The 16554-nt window shown below is 33.2% G+C and overlaps 1 protein-coding gene across 1 annotated transcript in view; it reads right to left on the minus strand.

Moving 5' to 3' along the window:
* Window positions 1-16554, minus strand: part of LOC110037443 (flowering time control protein FY) — a gene marked incomplete at its 3' end in the record, with an annotated part of 52608 nt that overhangs the window by 28220 nt on the left and 7834 nt on the right. The window contains 3 exon segments of the mRNA XM_020742093.1: window positions 14594-14681; window positions 14753-14813; window positions 15166-15225. Coding sequence (XP_020597752.1) covers window positions 14594-14681; window positions 14753-14813; window positions 15166-15225 — 209 coding nt within the window.

Below are 16554 nucleotides of genomic sequence, written 5' to 3' on the forward strand. Positions count from 1 at the left end.
CCAACAATATATTCAAAGACCACTAAATATGCAAAAAGTTCCATTCTTTAACTTTAAACTAGAAAATACTAGAATTAAACCAAAGGATAATGCAATCCACAAATAAATAAATAAATCAATAAGAAAGTTAAAACCATATAAAATCAAAGAGAAAAAGTAATTTAATCAACACAAATAATTTCTAGTTGTGTTGAACCTGAAAAAAATCAAGAACACTAGTAAACCATCAACAAATTACGTATTGGAAATATCATCAAGGGAAGAAATTGTCAAAAAGAAAAATAGAAGAATCAGGCCAATATACAGAAATGATGACATCCCCTGAAAATAGATAATCACACTTGTACTGCACTCAAAAGAATTATAAATCCAACTCACACATAATATTGAAATTGGAAAAAAGAACTTTGTTTAATCAAAGTAATATAATTACATAATGCAAAATTAGCATTTATAATCATTAATACTCTTCGTCAATTATCATCAAATTTTGATTAGCTTTAGTGGATGATGCCATAGCAGAAAGAACAATTCCGTAGTTGTCCAAATATATACAACAAAATCACCACAAGCACTGCAATCCTAGGAAGTCGTTTACTGAAATATGCCCCGTAGCCATCCCCTAAAATATGCCTCAAAATCAAAATCCAAAACTGCAAGAATATATATGATAAACAACATTGTGCTTATCCTCGATGTCATAGGCACCATCACAAGTACTTTTTAAATAAATTAAAACTATTAAAAAAATATTCAACTAAATGTATAAATAAAATATTCCTCTAAACATTAATTTATCTGATGCTTCTGATGAGAATAAACATGCAAATCTCTATCACTCCACTTAATTCTTCAATGATTATAACATTTAGCTTAAAACTCCTTAAAAAATAACACTTAAATAGTTCTTCCATAATCACTTTGCACCCTCCAGTCTTAAAAATTACCTAAATGAGAGATCAAGAATATTACTCTAATATCACCAATGACATCTCAAATGCCCGCATCTCATCTATAGAACTTGACTTCACGCATCCTCATCAAGCTAAATCAATTTTTGTTTGATAATTCATAAAATTCCTCAAAATTTCCATCATTTTATTTGCTAGGAATAACATACTTGAAGCTTTTATTTTAAAATATCTAAGAGAATAATTATATATTTCTTAATGCAATCATCTATGTAGCACCGACACTTCTAATAATGTATCTTACTTGTGTCAAACACGTATCAGATAATGACACTTGTCTGACACACCCCGACACTTTTCTGATAGTATAAAATATATGTCTGAATTTTTTTCAGGCACAGACACATTCGGGACACACCTCAACACCGCATCGGACATGAGCTTAACACTTTCGAGAAAATAGGACACGGGAACTAGAAAATTATAAATATATGTATAGCCTTAATTATACCCCATAGTCGAAACTGCCCCATCTCTTGTCATGTTGAAGCAACCTCTAATATTCGTCAAAATCAAGCATTTAAGGTGCATCCAATATTCGTCAAAGCCGAGCATTAGTAATTCCCTTTTTGCAATCATAGAATTTTTTTTAAAATTTTAGTAGATAAGTTAGATTATAAACTAAATGAACTCTTTTGAAATATTTTATATCTAATTTTAAAAACAAATTTTCATAAGCAAGAGGTTTTATAATATAAATTAAATTTATGAAGTTAAATTTTATTCTTATATAATTTGTGTTGTGATTTTTTTATAAAGAATAATGAAAAAAATATATTTTTATATTAATAATTAATTAAATATAAAAAATGTGTCCACGACATGTCGTATCTTTTTTTATTATTATTTTATGTCCACGTGTCGTGTTTGTTTCCATGTGTCCATGTCTGTGCTTCATAGGCAATCATGAATTCACACTCAATAAACTTTACATAATCAAAATTTACATATTTGCTCGCCATATAACTTGGCTATTTTATATATAATTACCTTGTTTTCCATCTTTAAAATGAAGCATACTAGTCATCAAAAGCTTTAGCAATTACTTCACTTACAACAATAATTGCAACTATAATCTATCTTACGATTACTTTCTCAATATGTTGTCTTGTACCGGTAGTACTTTGCACATTTTCATTTTTAACAGCAAACCTCCACTGCTTATTTCAATAAAATTGAATCAACTCACTAAAATTGAAATGAAAATCATAAAATTAGCACTAAAATCGATCAATTAAATCTTATTTTAAAATGGATCATTTCATTTAAGAGCGTGTTTGTTTCAGCTTTTTGAAAAACGATTTGTTAAAAACGCATTTTCTCCCAATTATAACACATTTCACGGTCGGTGTTTCCCAATTGTGTTCCTGAGCACAGTAAAAACGTTAACGCGATAATATATCTGAGGTCGTTGCGACACGCGTAAATTTTTACCTATTGCCCTCACAACTTCTTTCTGAAGCCTGTGTTTCTGCCCTAGCAACTACGACGCAAAGCTGAAGCTCGTCGTCTTATTGAAGCCCGCAGATAAGGACCTATGGCCGTGTTTCTGCCCTAGCAACCGCGACGCGAAGCCGCGCACAGCTCGTCGTGACCGCAACACTCTTCCCGAAGCCCACTGATCGTCATCTCCTTCCCCTTGCCCTTGTTCAATTTGGGTATTTCTCTCCACACTGCTCGACCATCATCTCCTTCCCGTTGCCCTCGTTTTAGACTGAAGGTATTTCCTCTCCGCAGTGTCAGTCTCTCTCTCTCTCTCCAACTTCTCATGTCCAACTTTTTGAACTATTCACACTAACAAGAACCAATCGAAATTGAAACTTTGAGATTTAAGAGAAGAGCACAAGCATTTAGATTGTCTACCTTTTGGTCTTGGGTTTGAAATTACTTTATCATTACCCTGACTCATTCAAAGCTTTGTTTAATTTTTGGGATAGGTGAATATATAGTAAAGGTAACACAATAATGATATAGACATGCATACTTGATTTTGCAATCAAGGAAACATTTTATTATTATCATTTATGAAAGTAGATGTTGTTTCTCTATTGTTTAATTAGCTTGCTTGATTTTGTTGAGTCATTCTAAATGACCAAAAATGTAAGAGAAAAAATTTTATTGAATGACCATGATAAGAGGTCTACTCATGTTTGATTGAAGTGTTGTGGTGTATTGTCATATGGTTAAATTCGAGAATGTACTTAACCAATACGGCATTAGTCATGTTTGATAAAATTTCTCACAAGGTATCTTCTCTTTGTAAAGTTTTATACGGTGCATGAACTTCTTACAAATGTGTGATTTAGAAGGAGCTGATGTATTTGGCTAAAACCATAGATTTTTATGGAGTCTATATTTATAACATTCAAATATAAATGGAGGAAGGCTTGCTACTCCTCAAAGTCCTCTTATCATACTCTTAGTACATTTAAATTATAGCATTTCCCCGCCATTAAATTTCTATGAAGCTTTATCCTATATTGGAGAGAGATTGTATAGTTCTTCGATTTAATCTTATGGTCTATATATTATTATGGAGGCAACGTTACTCTATGGCTCAACTTCCAAGGATTCCATAGTGTTAATAACAATGGATAACATATAGGTGGGCAAGTAAAATGAGTGCAGTAATGAATGTATACCATTTATATTCCCAAAAAGAAATTATTTAACAGCTGACATAATGTGAAATAAGCACAATTGTATGATTTGCATCTAGCTTTAACTCTATAATTTATATCTTCATACGTAAATACCCAAGTACTTATTGTTTTGTATGTAAATGCCCCTTTATTTTTTTTTTTTGCTAGATGCCCATTGCTTAAAATTTTGAATTGATCTCATTTATGTTTCAATCTTGTTATCTTTTCTCTTTTTTTTTTATTGTTCTTGAAAATTTTGAAGAATATTAATTATTATTATTATTTAACATTTGAAATCATATATCAAACTGTTAGATACATTAGCAAATGAACAACACAAGAGATGGCACATCATCCGTTATATGGTACAAAAAAACAATAATGATTTTTTGTAATATTTGTATGAAAGAGATTGAATTAGAAAATAGGCCAACAACACATTTCAATAAAGGAGATTGGCATAACATTACAAAAAAAAATTAAGAGAGAATCGAAGCGGAAGAGTGCATGACCGAACCCAATTAAATAATAAATTGGACCAATTAAAAAAGATTGAAAATTTTGGAAATAACTCAAAAGCTGATATACTGGACTTGGTTGGAATCCAACTAAAAAACACCATGGATGTATCAACAGATTGATGGAAGGAGAAATTAAAGGTGAAATCTATTTTAAGATATTTGTATTTATATTTTCTTTACACGTATAATTGTTAGAAATAACTTCTCATGAATATGTAACGACAGGTCGTGTCAAATGCTAAGAAATTTACGTTTGGTGGAATTTAACCAGAGCTAGAGAAGAAGCTTGAAGTTATATTTGGTGGGGTAGTTGCGGCTGGTGAACATTCTTGGACTCCTAAAGGTGGAATTGAATATAATAGCAGTATGTGACATTAATATGTGTTTTACTTTCGTCATGGCTGGTTGGAAAGACATTGTTGGCGATAGTCAAATCTTCAAGCTTGCAACACAATCTTCCTTAAACTTTATATTAAATTTTTGTATAGCATGGTTGACTGTTCTAACAAGAAAATACTATTTAGTGGATGTTGGATATCCATTACAATGAGAAATTCTAAAACCATTTGAAATACAAGATATCACATTCCACAATTCAAAAGGACTAGTCAAGCATTGGGGAAGAAAAGTAATGTTTAATCGACATCCCTCACTAAGGGGTATGATTGAGGTGGATTTTGGAGTTTTGATGAAAAAATAAGTAAAAAAATTATAATTGATTGTAGATTTGTTGCATCTTAGCATAATAAATCAAATCCGTAGGTTCTCTTTTAGTAAAGAAATTGGATCTTCTTCTAAATTTGTTCTTCTATTTGTATTGAAATTCAAAATCCTATTTGTAGGTTCTCTTTTAAGATTCTATTTGTTCTCAATACCACCCCAATAATATATTGGCACAAAACTCACAATACCACCTCAATACCACACTAATACCCCCTCAATAGCATCCCAACAATATATTCTCCTAAAACTCACAATATCATCTCAATATCACTCCAATACCACCCCAATAATATTCTAGCACAGAAATCACAATATCACATTAACACCATATCAATACCACACGGACAACATAAACTCTTAATACCCACAATACCACCTCAACATCACCCAAATATCACATCAATACCAACCCAATAATAACTTGGCACAAAACCCCCAATACCACATCAATATCACTCTCATGTCACCTCAATATCACCCCAATACCACATCAATATCACCCGCATTACACTTCAATATCACCAAAAAAACCATACCAAAATCACATCAATACCACCGACAAAACTCCAAATACCATCTCAATACCACCCAAATAATATATTCTACCAAAACTCTTAATATCACTCCCATATCACCCCAATAATATCTTGGTACAGAACCCACAATACCACCTCAATACCACCCCAATACCAAAATAATATATTCTCCCAAAAACCACAATACAACCTCAATATCACCCCAATATCACATCAAAATCACCCAATTACCACCCCAAAAGTATTTTGGCACAAAATTCATAATATCAACTATATACCACACCAATATCACTTCAATACTATTAATACCACCCCAGGGCTACCTCAAAATTATCCCAATATCACGTCAATATTACCACATTTTGTAAAAACATAGAAACAGTGTGATATGTATGTAAATGCTCCTTTAGCTTCTCATGATACATTTTGTTGAATTTTGTTTGGTCTAACTGCACATTTTTTTTAATTTCAAAGCAAAGCTAACCCTCACTGGAGTAATTAGTTTTTGGTACTTCATCAGGAAATTTTGGAGGGATTGAATATTTTACTTGTTTACAATTAACACAGCTGTATTATTCATGTAGCATGAAAGAATTAGATGGTATCAATGAGAAAAATTAGAGTTTTTGATGGATATATAAATGCAAAGGACTTTGGTGGTATGTATGCGAATAACATTCTTTATATAAACTTTGCATCTCATTTTCTTTTTACCTATTTATTTCTTCTCTATCATTATTTATATGTTAATCATTAATGTACAGGACTATATTATCGAAAATAAGTTCAGTTATTCCATAAGCTCTAAGGGGACCAAACATTAACATTTTGAGATTGCAACATATTATGTCTTGTTTTTACGACTCAAAAAGGTGACAATGCTGGCCAAAAATTTTAAAGATGTCAAAAAAATTTAACAAACAGAGATTGCAATTTTTTTCAATAGGTGGATGAACCGTGCAATGCAATAAAGAAGCGATGTGATGAAAAGATAAATGCATCTGATGATACAGTAAAAAATGCTTTCAAAGACTTGAAATTTCTTGTGAAAACCTTGCTCTTATTTGAATTTGTAATCGTAACACTTCTGTTATTGTTGTTAACGTTGTATTTATTTAGATGAGGTTGTTGTATTTTGGAGGACATGTTGTAGTGTTTTAGGTTTTTTTGGTAAACAAACTCCTCCGTTTGGTTGAGGTGCAGCTTATGTTAAATATATTATGTTGACCATAAGTTTGCATGATTATTTTGAGGGCAAAAAATTCGGTTAATGTTCAACTTAAATTTTCTTATGATGATGTTGTGAGTGAAAATAGAATAATAAATTATCATTGGATTTATTCCACAAACAAGACTTTCAAAACTGTCTCTTTCAAACAGAACCGTGTATATAAACTGAATGGTATTACAGTCATTAGTTCACAAACAACACTTTCAGAACCATGATTTTCAAAAATACTAACTGCTTCTGAAACACCAACTTCTGGACAACAAATTTTCAACTGAGATTTTGTACTGTCACAGCCGGAACAAACGAATCCTAAAACACTTGCATGGTTTTATTGGAAACTAAAAATAAAGACAAACTTCTTTATACAATTTTTCACAAAAGAAAAATCTTCACATGTTGCACAAATTTTATTAACAGTATATGATAAAGTATTAATAGATTCATATCATAATTAATTTTTCTTTGGGTTATTTTTGTTCCTTATTTTACTTCCAACAAGTATTATCATAATAAAGTGACACAAAAGCTAGAGTTTTATTTTTCTTTATGTTCTGGTAAGTGTTTCAATTTACTGTCGTCTCTATGTTTGAGAATGGCATATTTGTAATTAAGAGAGTCTAGCCTCTATAAATAGAAATTTTGTGTTGGTTGAGGGTAGAGAGTATTTTGATTGGTTGTAAGAACATTTCTCATATCCTTCTGGGTTAAGAGGTGTTTTTAGTATCCTAGGGTGGCGCCCAGATGGTGATCAGTCATCGTTCATTTCAGTTTATGAATTCTCACCTTTCTTCGGATTTTCGTTCCAAACTTTTAGTTTCTAAATTTTTATAAATATAGATTTCTATTTTACCTTATTTCTAATATCATCTTGGTATTAGAGCACGAATCTTACACATGTTGTCTCTTCCCTCTCCGAGTTCTTGTGCATTTCAACCTTTTTATTTCCATTTTTTTAGATTTTCCTTATTCGGATTTCTGTTCCGAATTTGACTAGAATTTGTCCAGAATTCGGAGACAAAAGTCTTCTTTCTGTATCGGCTTTCTATTTTTCTAGGTTTGGTCGCAATAACTGTCAGGGGGTATTTCTGTCCAGATTTCTTGGGTTTGCAGTCCAGGTTTCACGAATTTTACCGCCAAAATTTGCTCATTTCTAAAAGAATTCCCTATTGTTGTTGCATTTCTTCGCCGTCAAGTCGCGTGTTTCTTTTGTCCAGTCGTGGATGGTTGATATTCCTCCATATTGGGCCTTCTTAATTCCAATTCTTTCCCAGAAATTTTGAAGTACGTTGTTCCTGCATTTGTTTTGTGGTTTTTTCTGCTCTCAATAATGCCGCCAAAGAGGAACAATGTTTGCCCAACTCGAGATTTAGTTCTGGAAGAATTGCAACAAAAAATTCATCATCTACAAACACAATTGGCGCTTTTTGAACAATGAGGTTCGAAAGAACGTCAATTGGCTACATACAGTTGAGTGTATTCTGGAATCGAGAAATAAGATAATCAGCGAGGAAGAAGATAAACCATTACACCAAAAAACATCTAGTGGTGATGAACAATCTGTACGTACGTTGAGGGGGAAAAATCGATGGAAAGCTCCAAATTTCAAAATAAAAATTGACCTTCCTGATTTTGACGTAACAATGGATCTAATGAATTCGTCAGTTGACTACATATGGTTGAATATATTATGGAATTTAAGAAGGTGTCACAAGGTATCGTCAAACTAGTGACAATCAGATTGAAGAAAAACGCCTCACTTTGTTCAGAAGACTTGAAAGGGAATTGGTAAAGAGAGGGAATATTCAAGATCACGTCGTGGACCTAAATGAAAAAAAATGCAAAAGAAATTCTTACCGAAATATTACAGGCAAGAAGTCTCATCCGGCTTCACAATCTTCATCAACAAGAATTATTCGTGGAGGAATACATCACTGAATTTGAATAGTTGGGGCTGAAGTGCAATATTTCTAAACCCAAAGAGAACAATATTGCACGTTTTTTGGTGGTCTACGATCATCGATCACTAATATGGTTTAAATCCAACAATTCTGAACATTACAGGACGTGATTAACTTGTAGGTGAAGGTTGAAAAATAGCATAAATTAGGTAGGAACACTCAAAAACATATTCTTACAAATGATTTGAGCGGTTCCAGCAAATCAAACCACTTCTGACCACAGACCGGTGGTTAAAATTTTTCAAGCTGCAGCAAAGTTGTTGTCCAATAGCAAGGGACTGCTACCACGGCGAGGGAAGGAACGATATCTAGTATACAATGTTTCAAATGTCATAGGTTTGGTCACATAGTCTCAACTTGTTCTAACTGATGCATTATTTCACAGATCGAGGAAATTGATCAAAAGGAAAATGATGTAGTAGAAGAAGATACTAATCCAACAAGGGACCAAATCCTACAGGAAGATGAAGAAGAATTACTTGTGATAAGATAACTCCAAGGATTAAACAATTTTCCAATAAAGATTGGTTACAACATAACATACTTACAATGCGGTGCACGATTCGGGCAATTAGTAACCTTATCATCGACGGTGAAAGTTATGAGGGTGTGGTAGCAACAACCACTGTGGAGAAGCTTGGGTTAACTACTCAAGCTCATTTCCATTCCTATCAACTCACATGGCTCAAGAAGGGAGCTGAAATTAAAGTCAATCGGCAATGCATGATGTTGTTTTCAATTGGCCGGAAACTTCAGGAGCGGGTTTTTATGTGATGTAATTCCTTTGGACGCTTGTCACATATTGCTTGGTCAGCCTTGGCAATATGACTGTTGTACAATTCATGATGGGCATGCTAACACTTATTCCTTTATCAAATGGGGAATTCAAACCAATTTGGTGCCTATTAAGGAGATTTAGGTGATGATTGAAATCAACACTTTTACTTCATTTCTTTTGAAAGATATTAAAGAGACAGCTACCTATGAGGTACTTCCCGATCATAAGAAAGAGTTTTGAACGAGTACCTACAACTAATTCCAAAGTGCAAGTATTGATATAACAGTCTAAAGACATATTTCCGGTAGAGATTCCTACAGGGTGCCCTCATGAAAGAGTTACAACATGTCATTGACTTTATGTCTGGTTTGGTCATCCCAAACAAACATGCATATAGGATGCCTCAAAAGGAGCTCGAGGAACTTCAACTCCAAGTGGATAAGCTAAACCAAAAAGGCTTGGGGGAAAATAGTGTTATAACCCGTGTGCAGTTTCGGCCCTTTGGTTCTGAAGAAGGATAGATTTGAAAATTGAATGTTGGAAGATGTTTGAATCACCAAACATAATCTACCTGGAGATTAGAGCGACTCCATCATGTTTCAATGTCCTCCAAGTTGGTTGTTCATTAGGAATCAGATTTTGAGATTGCTCAATATGAGAGAAACTTGTGAATCCCCGGAGAATGACGCGAAAGCTAGAGTTTTATTTTGGTTTATATATCTTGGTATATGCATTTCAGCTTGTTGTATCTGTATTTTAGGATGATATACTTGTAATTAGGAGAGTCTAGCCTCAATAAATAGAAGTTGTGTTATGTGGGTTGAGAATAAAGAGCATATTGATTGGTTGTAAGAACCTTTCTCGTATCTTTCTGGGTTAAGAAGTATTTACAGTATCCTCGAGTGGCACCAAGGTGACGGACATCCATCGTTCATTTCAGTTTTTGCATACTTCCCTTTCTTGGGATTTTCATTTCAAACTTTTTCTTAATTTCTGGATTTTTCAATAGACTTGTTTTGCCTTGTTTCTGATATCATAAAGGGTTCTAGTTGTTAACGAAAATCACTTGCCTATAAATATACATTCCTTTAGAGACTATGGCAGGTTTTTTTTTCTATGAATAGTTTAATTTCGGGTTTTCCTAAATTGGAAGGATGATTGCCTGTTTTGAGGTGGATTCCCCAAGTTGGGAGAGGTAATAAGGCAAGGGAATCACAACAGATTCTAAGTTTTGCCACAATCGATCACAACAGTATATTTATCTTCTCCAAAATCTATGCTGGCCCTACAATTGTAATTTCAAGGAACTGTACAAAATTACTGCAGCAAGAAGTCCACAGGTAACAAACTAATACAAGAGGATCACCGGTCATAATTTCCAAAATTTTTGTCAAAATTGATTCTGAAAATTGAAAATCATCTCTAACGGCTGTCCAAGGATAGAAATTGTAGGTTTTTCCAGGCAACCTGTAGTTTTCCAATCAAGCTAAACCCCCTGCATACAGTCCACCCTTGTGAGTTCATTTCTTGCAGAAAATTCTAATCAAACTACAAATTTACTACTAAGCCCAATCTATGTTTTATAGTTCAGCGCTCTTTGGGTTCCTTACTTACAACGAAATTCAACCTATCATGGACCTCCTGCCTCCCAGCAAATCATGTAACCAATCAGAGAAGAAGGACAGTAGGTTTACTGAGGCAGATCTCCAATTTATGATTGCCTAAAGGCAGCAACAAAACAGAGTTTCAGCTAGGATAGGCTCTAGTATCCTGCAAGCTACTTAGTGGCTAAAATTACCAAGATTTGAGAATGAATAGCAACTGTCTTTGGCCCAAGTACTCATTTATTGGTATAAAATTCTCTTCACATTTGCATGAGAATCCATTGGGAAAAAAATTTCGAGAATGTTTAGCCTTAAAAATTCTTGTAATTTTTTTTTTCAGTCATTAGCAATTGTTTCATCAAGTTCTTGAAGTTTTTGTACCTATGCAATTTTAGGGGATTGCTGCCAATTTCTTGCAGCAAGAAATCCAAAAGGGCAGTTAAAAAATTCATTCCAGAATTAGGCCAAAAGTGATTCCAGCATTCAAAAATCATCTTCAGTGTCTATCCAATATGAGAGTTACAGTTTTCTCAGCCTACCTATAGTCTTCTATTCATACTAAATCCAATGTTTGCAGTCCAGCTTTATGAGTTCATTTCCTGCAACAGATTCCAAGCAACAACCAGTTTTACAGTCAATTCTAACCCATGTTTAACAATATAACCCTCTAAGGTTTCCTTCATTGCAAAAAAATTCAACCTATTACCGTACTTTTACCACCCAACAAATCATTTAACCAAATCAGAGAAGGACAGCAGGTTTATTAGAGAAAAGCTCTAATTTTCTATAGCAAGAATACTTCTAAATGCAACAACAAAACAAAATTTCAATAAAAACAGTCTCCACTTTTCCGCAAACCAAGGTGGCGGCTGAAATTACAAAAAATTGAGAATGAACAGAACTTCTCTGCCCCAAATACTCATTGTTTGGAGCAGAAAACTTCACACTTAACACAAGGATCCATTTGGAAAGTAAGTCATGATTGTTTAGTTTCACAAAATATTGTAATTCATACGTTTTATTAGTTAGTCATTAGCAAGTAATTTTCATAAAATTCTTGTTGTTGTCTGATATTACAACGCCTAGTTGTACATTGTTTTACACCCCCTCAGTGTCAATTTGGTACTAAAACTTGGATCTTAAAACTTTCACCTTATTACAAACAAGACTTTGTTTAAGACATCAAAGACGAGTCTTCTTTAATATTTAAAGAATAACATAGATTAGAAACATAGTAGTGAAGTTGTACAATTGAAACACCCAAATATTGTGAGACATAATTAAGAAATGTCTAGGAAAACTTTTAGTTGATTAGGTAAATTTGGAACTTATGGTCAAGAATTAATGTAAGATATGGCAGAATTCATGAAGCTTCCCACATAGGTTTCTAACAATGTTGTTTTGTTAGAGAATTAAGTTATCATAAGTCTTAAATGTAAGAAGCATGAATATTCACTAAAAAAAAGCTGAATAACTAAAAAAGAATAAGCTTAAGAAGAAATGAAGAATGCCATCAAGTTGATCATTTCATATTCAAGCTATTCATGCAATTCACTCTTATCTAATATAACACAATTCTCCATTATGTGTGTAGAGCTAAAGCCTTCACCTCAAATCTTCATACCGAGAATAAAAAGATTATAAAATGGATTGCCTATAAAACATTTACATCAAAGATGATTTTATTCCTCCCTAGCCCATTGCCACAAAAACAACCCTGATCTTATAAAAACAAGCCTGCTCTCCTCTTCATCGATGAAGAAATATCCATGCTTGCTAGGTCAATCGCACTCTCCATTATTGACAGATTTTCTATGGGAACTCCAAACATGGAGATAATTCACAAACTAATATCTAATTTACAGATGAAAGGTGGCTACTGTATCGGGCTAATCAGCCTTTGATATATTATCATAAGACTTTCTTTGAAGGCAAATTATAACAAAAGTTCCTCAAGAATCTCATATTATATCAATGGTTTCTCGATACACAAGCTAAAAATGTCCCCATTTTGATTGCTCTATGGAATCACTTGTTGTCCTTGTTTAGATTTCAGTTCCAAACTTCACGTGCATCACTTCAACCAATCTACCTTATTATTTTTTTATTCTATTTTGAAATATCTTTATGGATGAGTGCTACGAAAACAAATCTTACCAGGCCTATTGTGGCCGAGATATTAGTGAAATTGGATGTTACTACCCATTTTTATAAGATGTGGATTGATTCCTTACTGACTAGACATTGACTGATGAGAAATATGAAAATATCTCATCGCACTGCTCCTCATGCCATATGTTTGGGCATAAATTCACAAAAGCTAAAATGGTCACCTCATTTTGATTGCCCTATAGAAACATATGTTGCTCCTGTATAGATCTCAATTTCAAAACTTTATATGCAGCACTTCAACCAATCAACCTTATTCTTTTATTTTATAATTATTTTGTGGAATGATGCTATGAAAATAAATCTTTCTAGGCGTATTGTGGCCAGATTATCGGTGGAATTCCCCATTTTGATAAAGATTTGGATTGGGTCCCCATCGATTGGGTACTGACTGAAGAAAGAATAGGAAAATATCCAATTAAACTGCTGCTCCTGCTACATGGTTCAACATAAATTCTCAGACTGTTGGGCTCATTGTGAGCTGAGAAATTCTACATCAGGTGCATCACCTTCCATTTGAAACTTCCCGTATCGCACAACTGCAGCAAAAAACCAATAAATGGGTTAATCAATATATATTTAAAAGAAAAATAATATTCTTCCCAAGCACCTCAAAATAATTTCCCTTTTAATATGACACAACATAATAAATCAAGCTCCTCATAATGTTTTAACTTCATTTTGCATGCATCCTAAGTAAGAAGAAACCATAAAAGAGAAAAAGCTTCGGCAGAATACAATGAGTCCCGTATCGCACAACTGCAGCAAAAAACCAATAAATGGGTTAATCAATATATATTTAAAAGAAAAATAATATTCTTCCCAAGCACCTCAAAATAATTTCCCTTTTAATATGACACAACATAATAAATCAAGCTCCTCATAATGTTTTAACTTCATTTTGCATGCATCCTAAGTAAGAAGAAACCATAAAAGAGAAAAAGCTTCGGCAGAATACAATGAGTCCCGTATCGCACAACTGCAGCAAAAAACCAATAAATGGGTTAATCAATATATATTTAAAAGAAAAATAATATTCTTCCCAAGCACCTCAAAATAATTTCCCTTTTAATATGACACAACATAATAAATCAAGCTCCTCATAATGTTTTAACTTCATTTTGCATGCATCCTAAGTAAGAAGAAACCATAAAAGAGAAAAAGCTTCGGCAGAATACAATGAGTCCCGTATCGCACAACTGCAGCAAAAAACCAATAAATGGGTTAATCAATATATATTTAAAAGAAAAATAATATTCTTCCCAAGCACCTCAAAATAATTTCCCTTTTAATATGACACAACATAATAAATCAAGCTCCTCATAATGTTTTAATCTCATTTTGCATGCAACCTAAGTAAGAAGAAACCATAAAAGAGAAAAAGCTTCGGCAGAATACAATGAGTCACATATCGCACAACTGCAGCAAAAAAACCAATAAATGGGTTAATGAAAGAAAACCTTGATGATTTGATCTTTCGACGAAGTAAGAACCCAGTTTCCATTCTGATTCCACTTGACGCACAACACAGTATTTTTATGGCCATGACTGCAAAACAGAAATGAATTAACAATCAGAATTCATGCAAAGTAAACCAAAAAATGATGAAAGTTACTTACAATGAACAGAGCTCCTTCCCTGTTTTGGCATCCCACAGCTTCACAAGATTGTCTTTTCCACCTGTTTCATCAAATTTTACATGCAAAATGACAAAAAAAAGCATATAAGTGCGGTTAAAACCAGAATACCATAATAAAGAAAATAGCAAGATTCGCATACATATCACTCGATTCTTTCGTATTTACATCTCTAACACCTAAACTTCAACTTTTAAATGCATACCACTTCCCCACACAAAAAAGGCATATTTCACTTTCCAGGAGTTAAAATGGAGGTATTTTTACGTGATATGAAAGATTTGGGTGGTATAAATGTAATAATTAAAGTTTCGGCTTTAGAAATGTAAACACATAAGAATTCGATGGTATGTATGTAAAAGTTCCAAGAAAATATCTTGATTAAGGATAAGAACCTGATACGAGTAATGACTTTGTTGGGTGCCAATCAACACTCTTGACATCCCAACCATGGCCTGTCTGAGTTCAACACACACAGGAAACTTAGAATATATCAACAAAACTGCAATCCAATAAACAAACAATTTGCTGCTAAAACAAAAAAAAAAAATCGAGGATGACAAAGAAAATGGCTCAAGGAAAAACCACGAAGCAGTTAGAGAATGAATAGCAGACAAAACACTATTTAATGTTGCCTTAAATATTGAAATGGATGCCATTAAAATAAAAAATAAATCAATAAATAATTTCTTTTATAAACAAAAGGGATAACATAATACCAAATACAGGGAAAAAAATCTATAAAGGATCATTTAAGAACTCTTGAACAAAAGAATTGCCTAACGAAAACAGCTCATTTCACCTTTCGTGATTAGTCAGTAAACAGTAGATTCAGCCATTCACAAGGTACCGAAATGAACTTTAGCTTTGCCAACAAATATATTAGATCGGTTGTGTGACATTCTTCGCTTTCAGGAAAGAATTCATAACATAATAAAAAAAAATTGAGAGCCAATTGGTGCAATGTTGAAGTAGAAAACTAGAGAAGTAAAATAAAAAAAAAATACTAGTATCAGTTATAACATTATATATAAAAAAGAAGCAGCCAGATTACATGCAATAACCCCACATTGAAAAGGATCCCCAAAAACCACCCTTTCCTTACTCTTGTATAGACCTGATTATTAGCGTAGAAACTAAAACAGGACAAAGTGTATTTATAGCAGGTCTGAGCAACGATTTCCTTTGCAATATGAGCCTGCATAGGGCCTCAACATGATATGAGGCCCAGTCATTTCTCCCTGTTAGGCTTAGGATTGATTAAAAAAAATATCTCAACTAAACAAAGCCCAAAAAAATGGATTCTATTCAGGTTATTGTAAATGTTACTAGTGTGTAACGAAGAAAGGCACTTAAAATACAAAAATGTTTAAACAGGCAAGTGTTTTCAGAGTTTTATCTAAGTGTTTCAAATTGGTTTTGTGGGTTGGAATTGGGTCTAAATAAACCTGACTTAAAATTGCTTGATTCAAACTGGGCCCGAATATTATATGGATCAAAAAACCTACCCGGCTTCAATCCAACTGACCCAAACCAGACAAGCATAACCAATTTCATATAAAGAATTACAGCAATATGGTTAAGTTCATATCAATTACGAGTTGAAAGATTAATTTCGGGTAGGCAGATCAATTTCGGGATGGTAGTTTAAATTAAACTCAATCTAGAAAATTACATGGGCTAAGATTCTAGACTAGAAACCAACTGAAAAATTAATCGAATCAACCCACATCATGATTTTTTTAGTCAGTTTTGGGTCGAGTTGACGTGTCGGGGAGCACCTC

This window comes from Phalaenopsis equestris, unplaced genomic scaffold (assembly GCF_001263595.1).
Source record: "Phalaenopsis equestris unplaced genomic scaffold, ASM126359v1 Scaffold219553, whole genome shotgun sequence".
Classification (NCBI taxonomy): domain Eukaryota; kingdom Viridiplantae; phylum Streptophyta; class Magnoliopsida; order Asparagales; family Orchidaceae; genus Phalaenopsis; species Phalaenopsis equestris.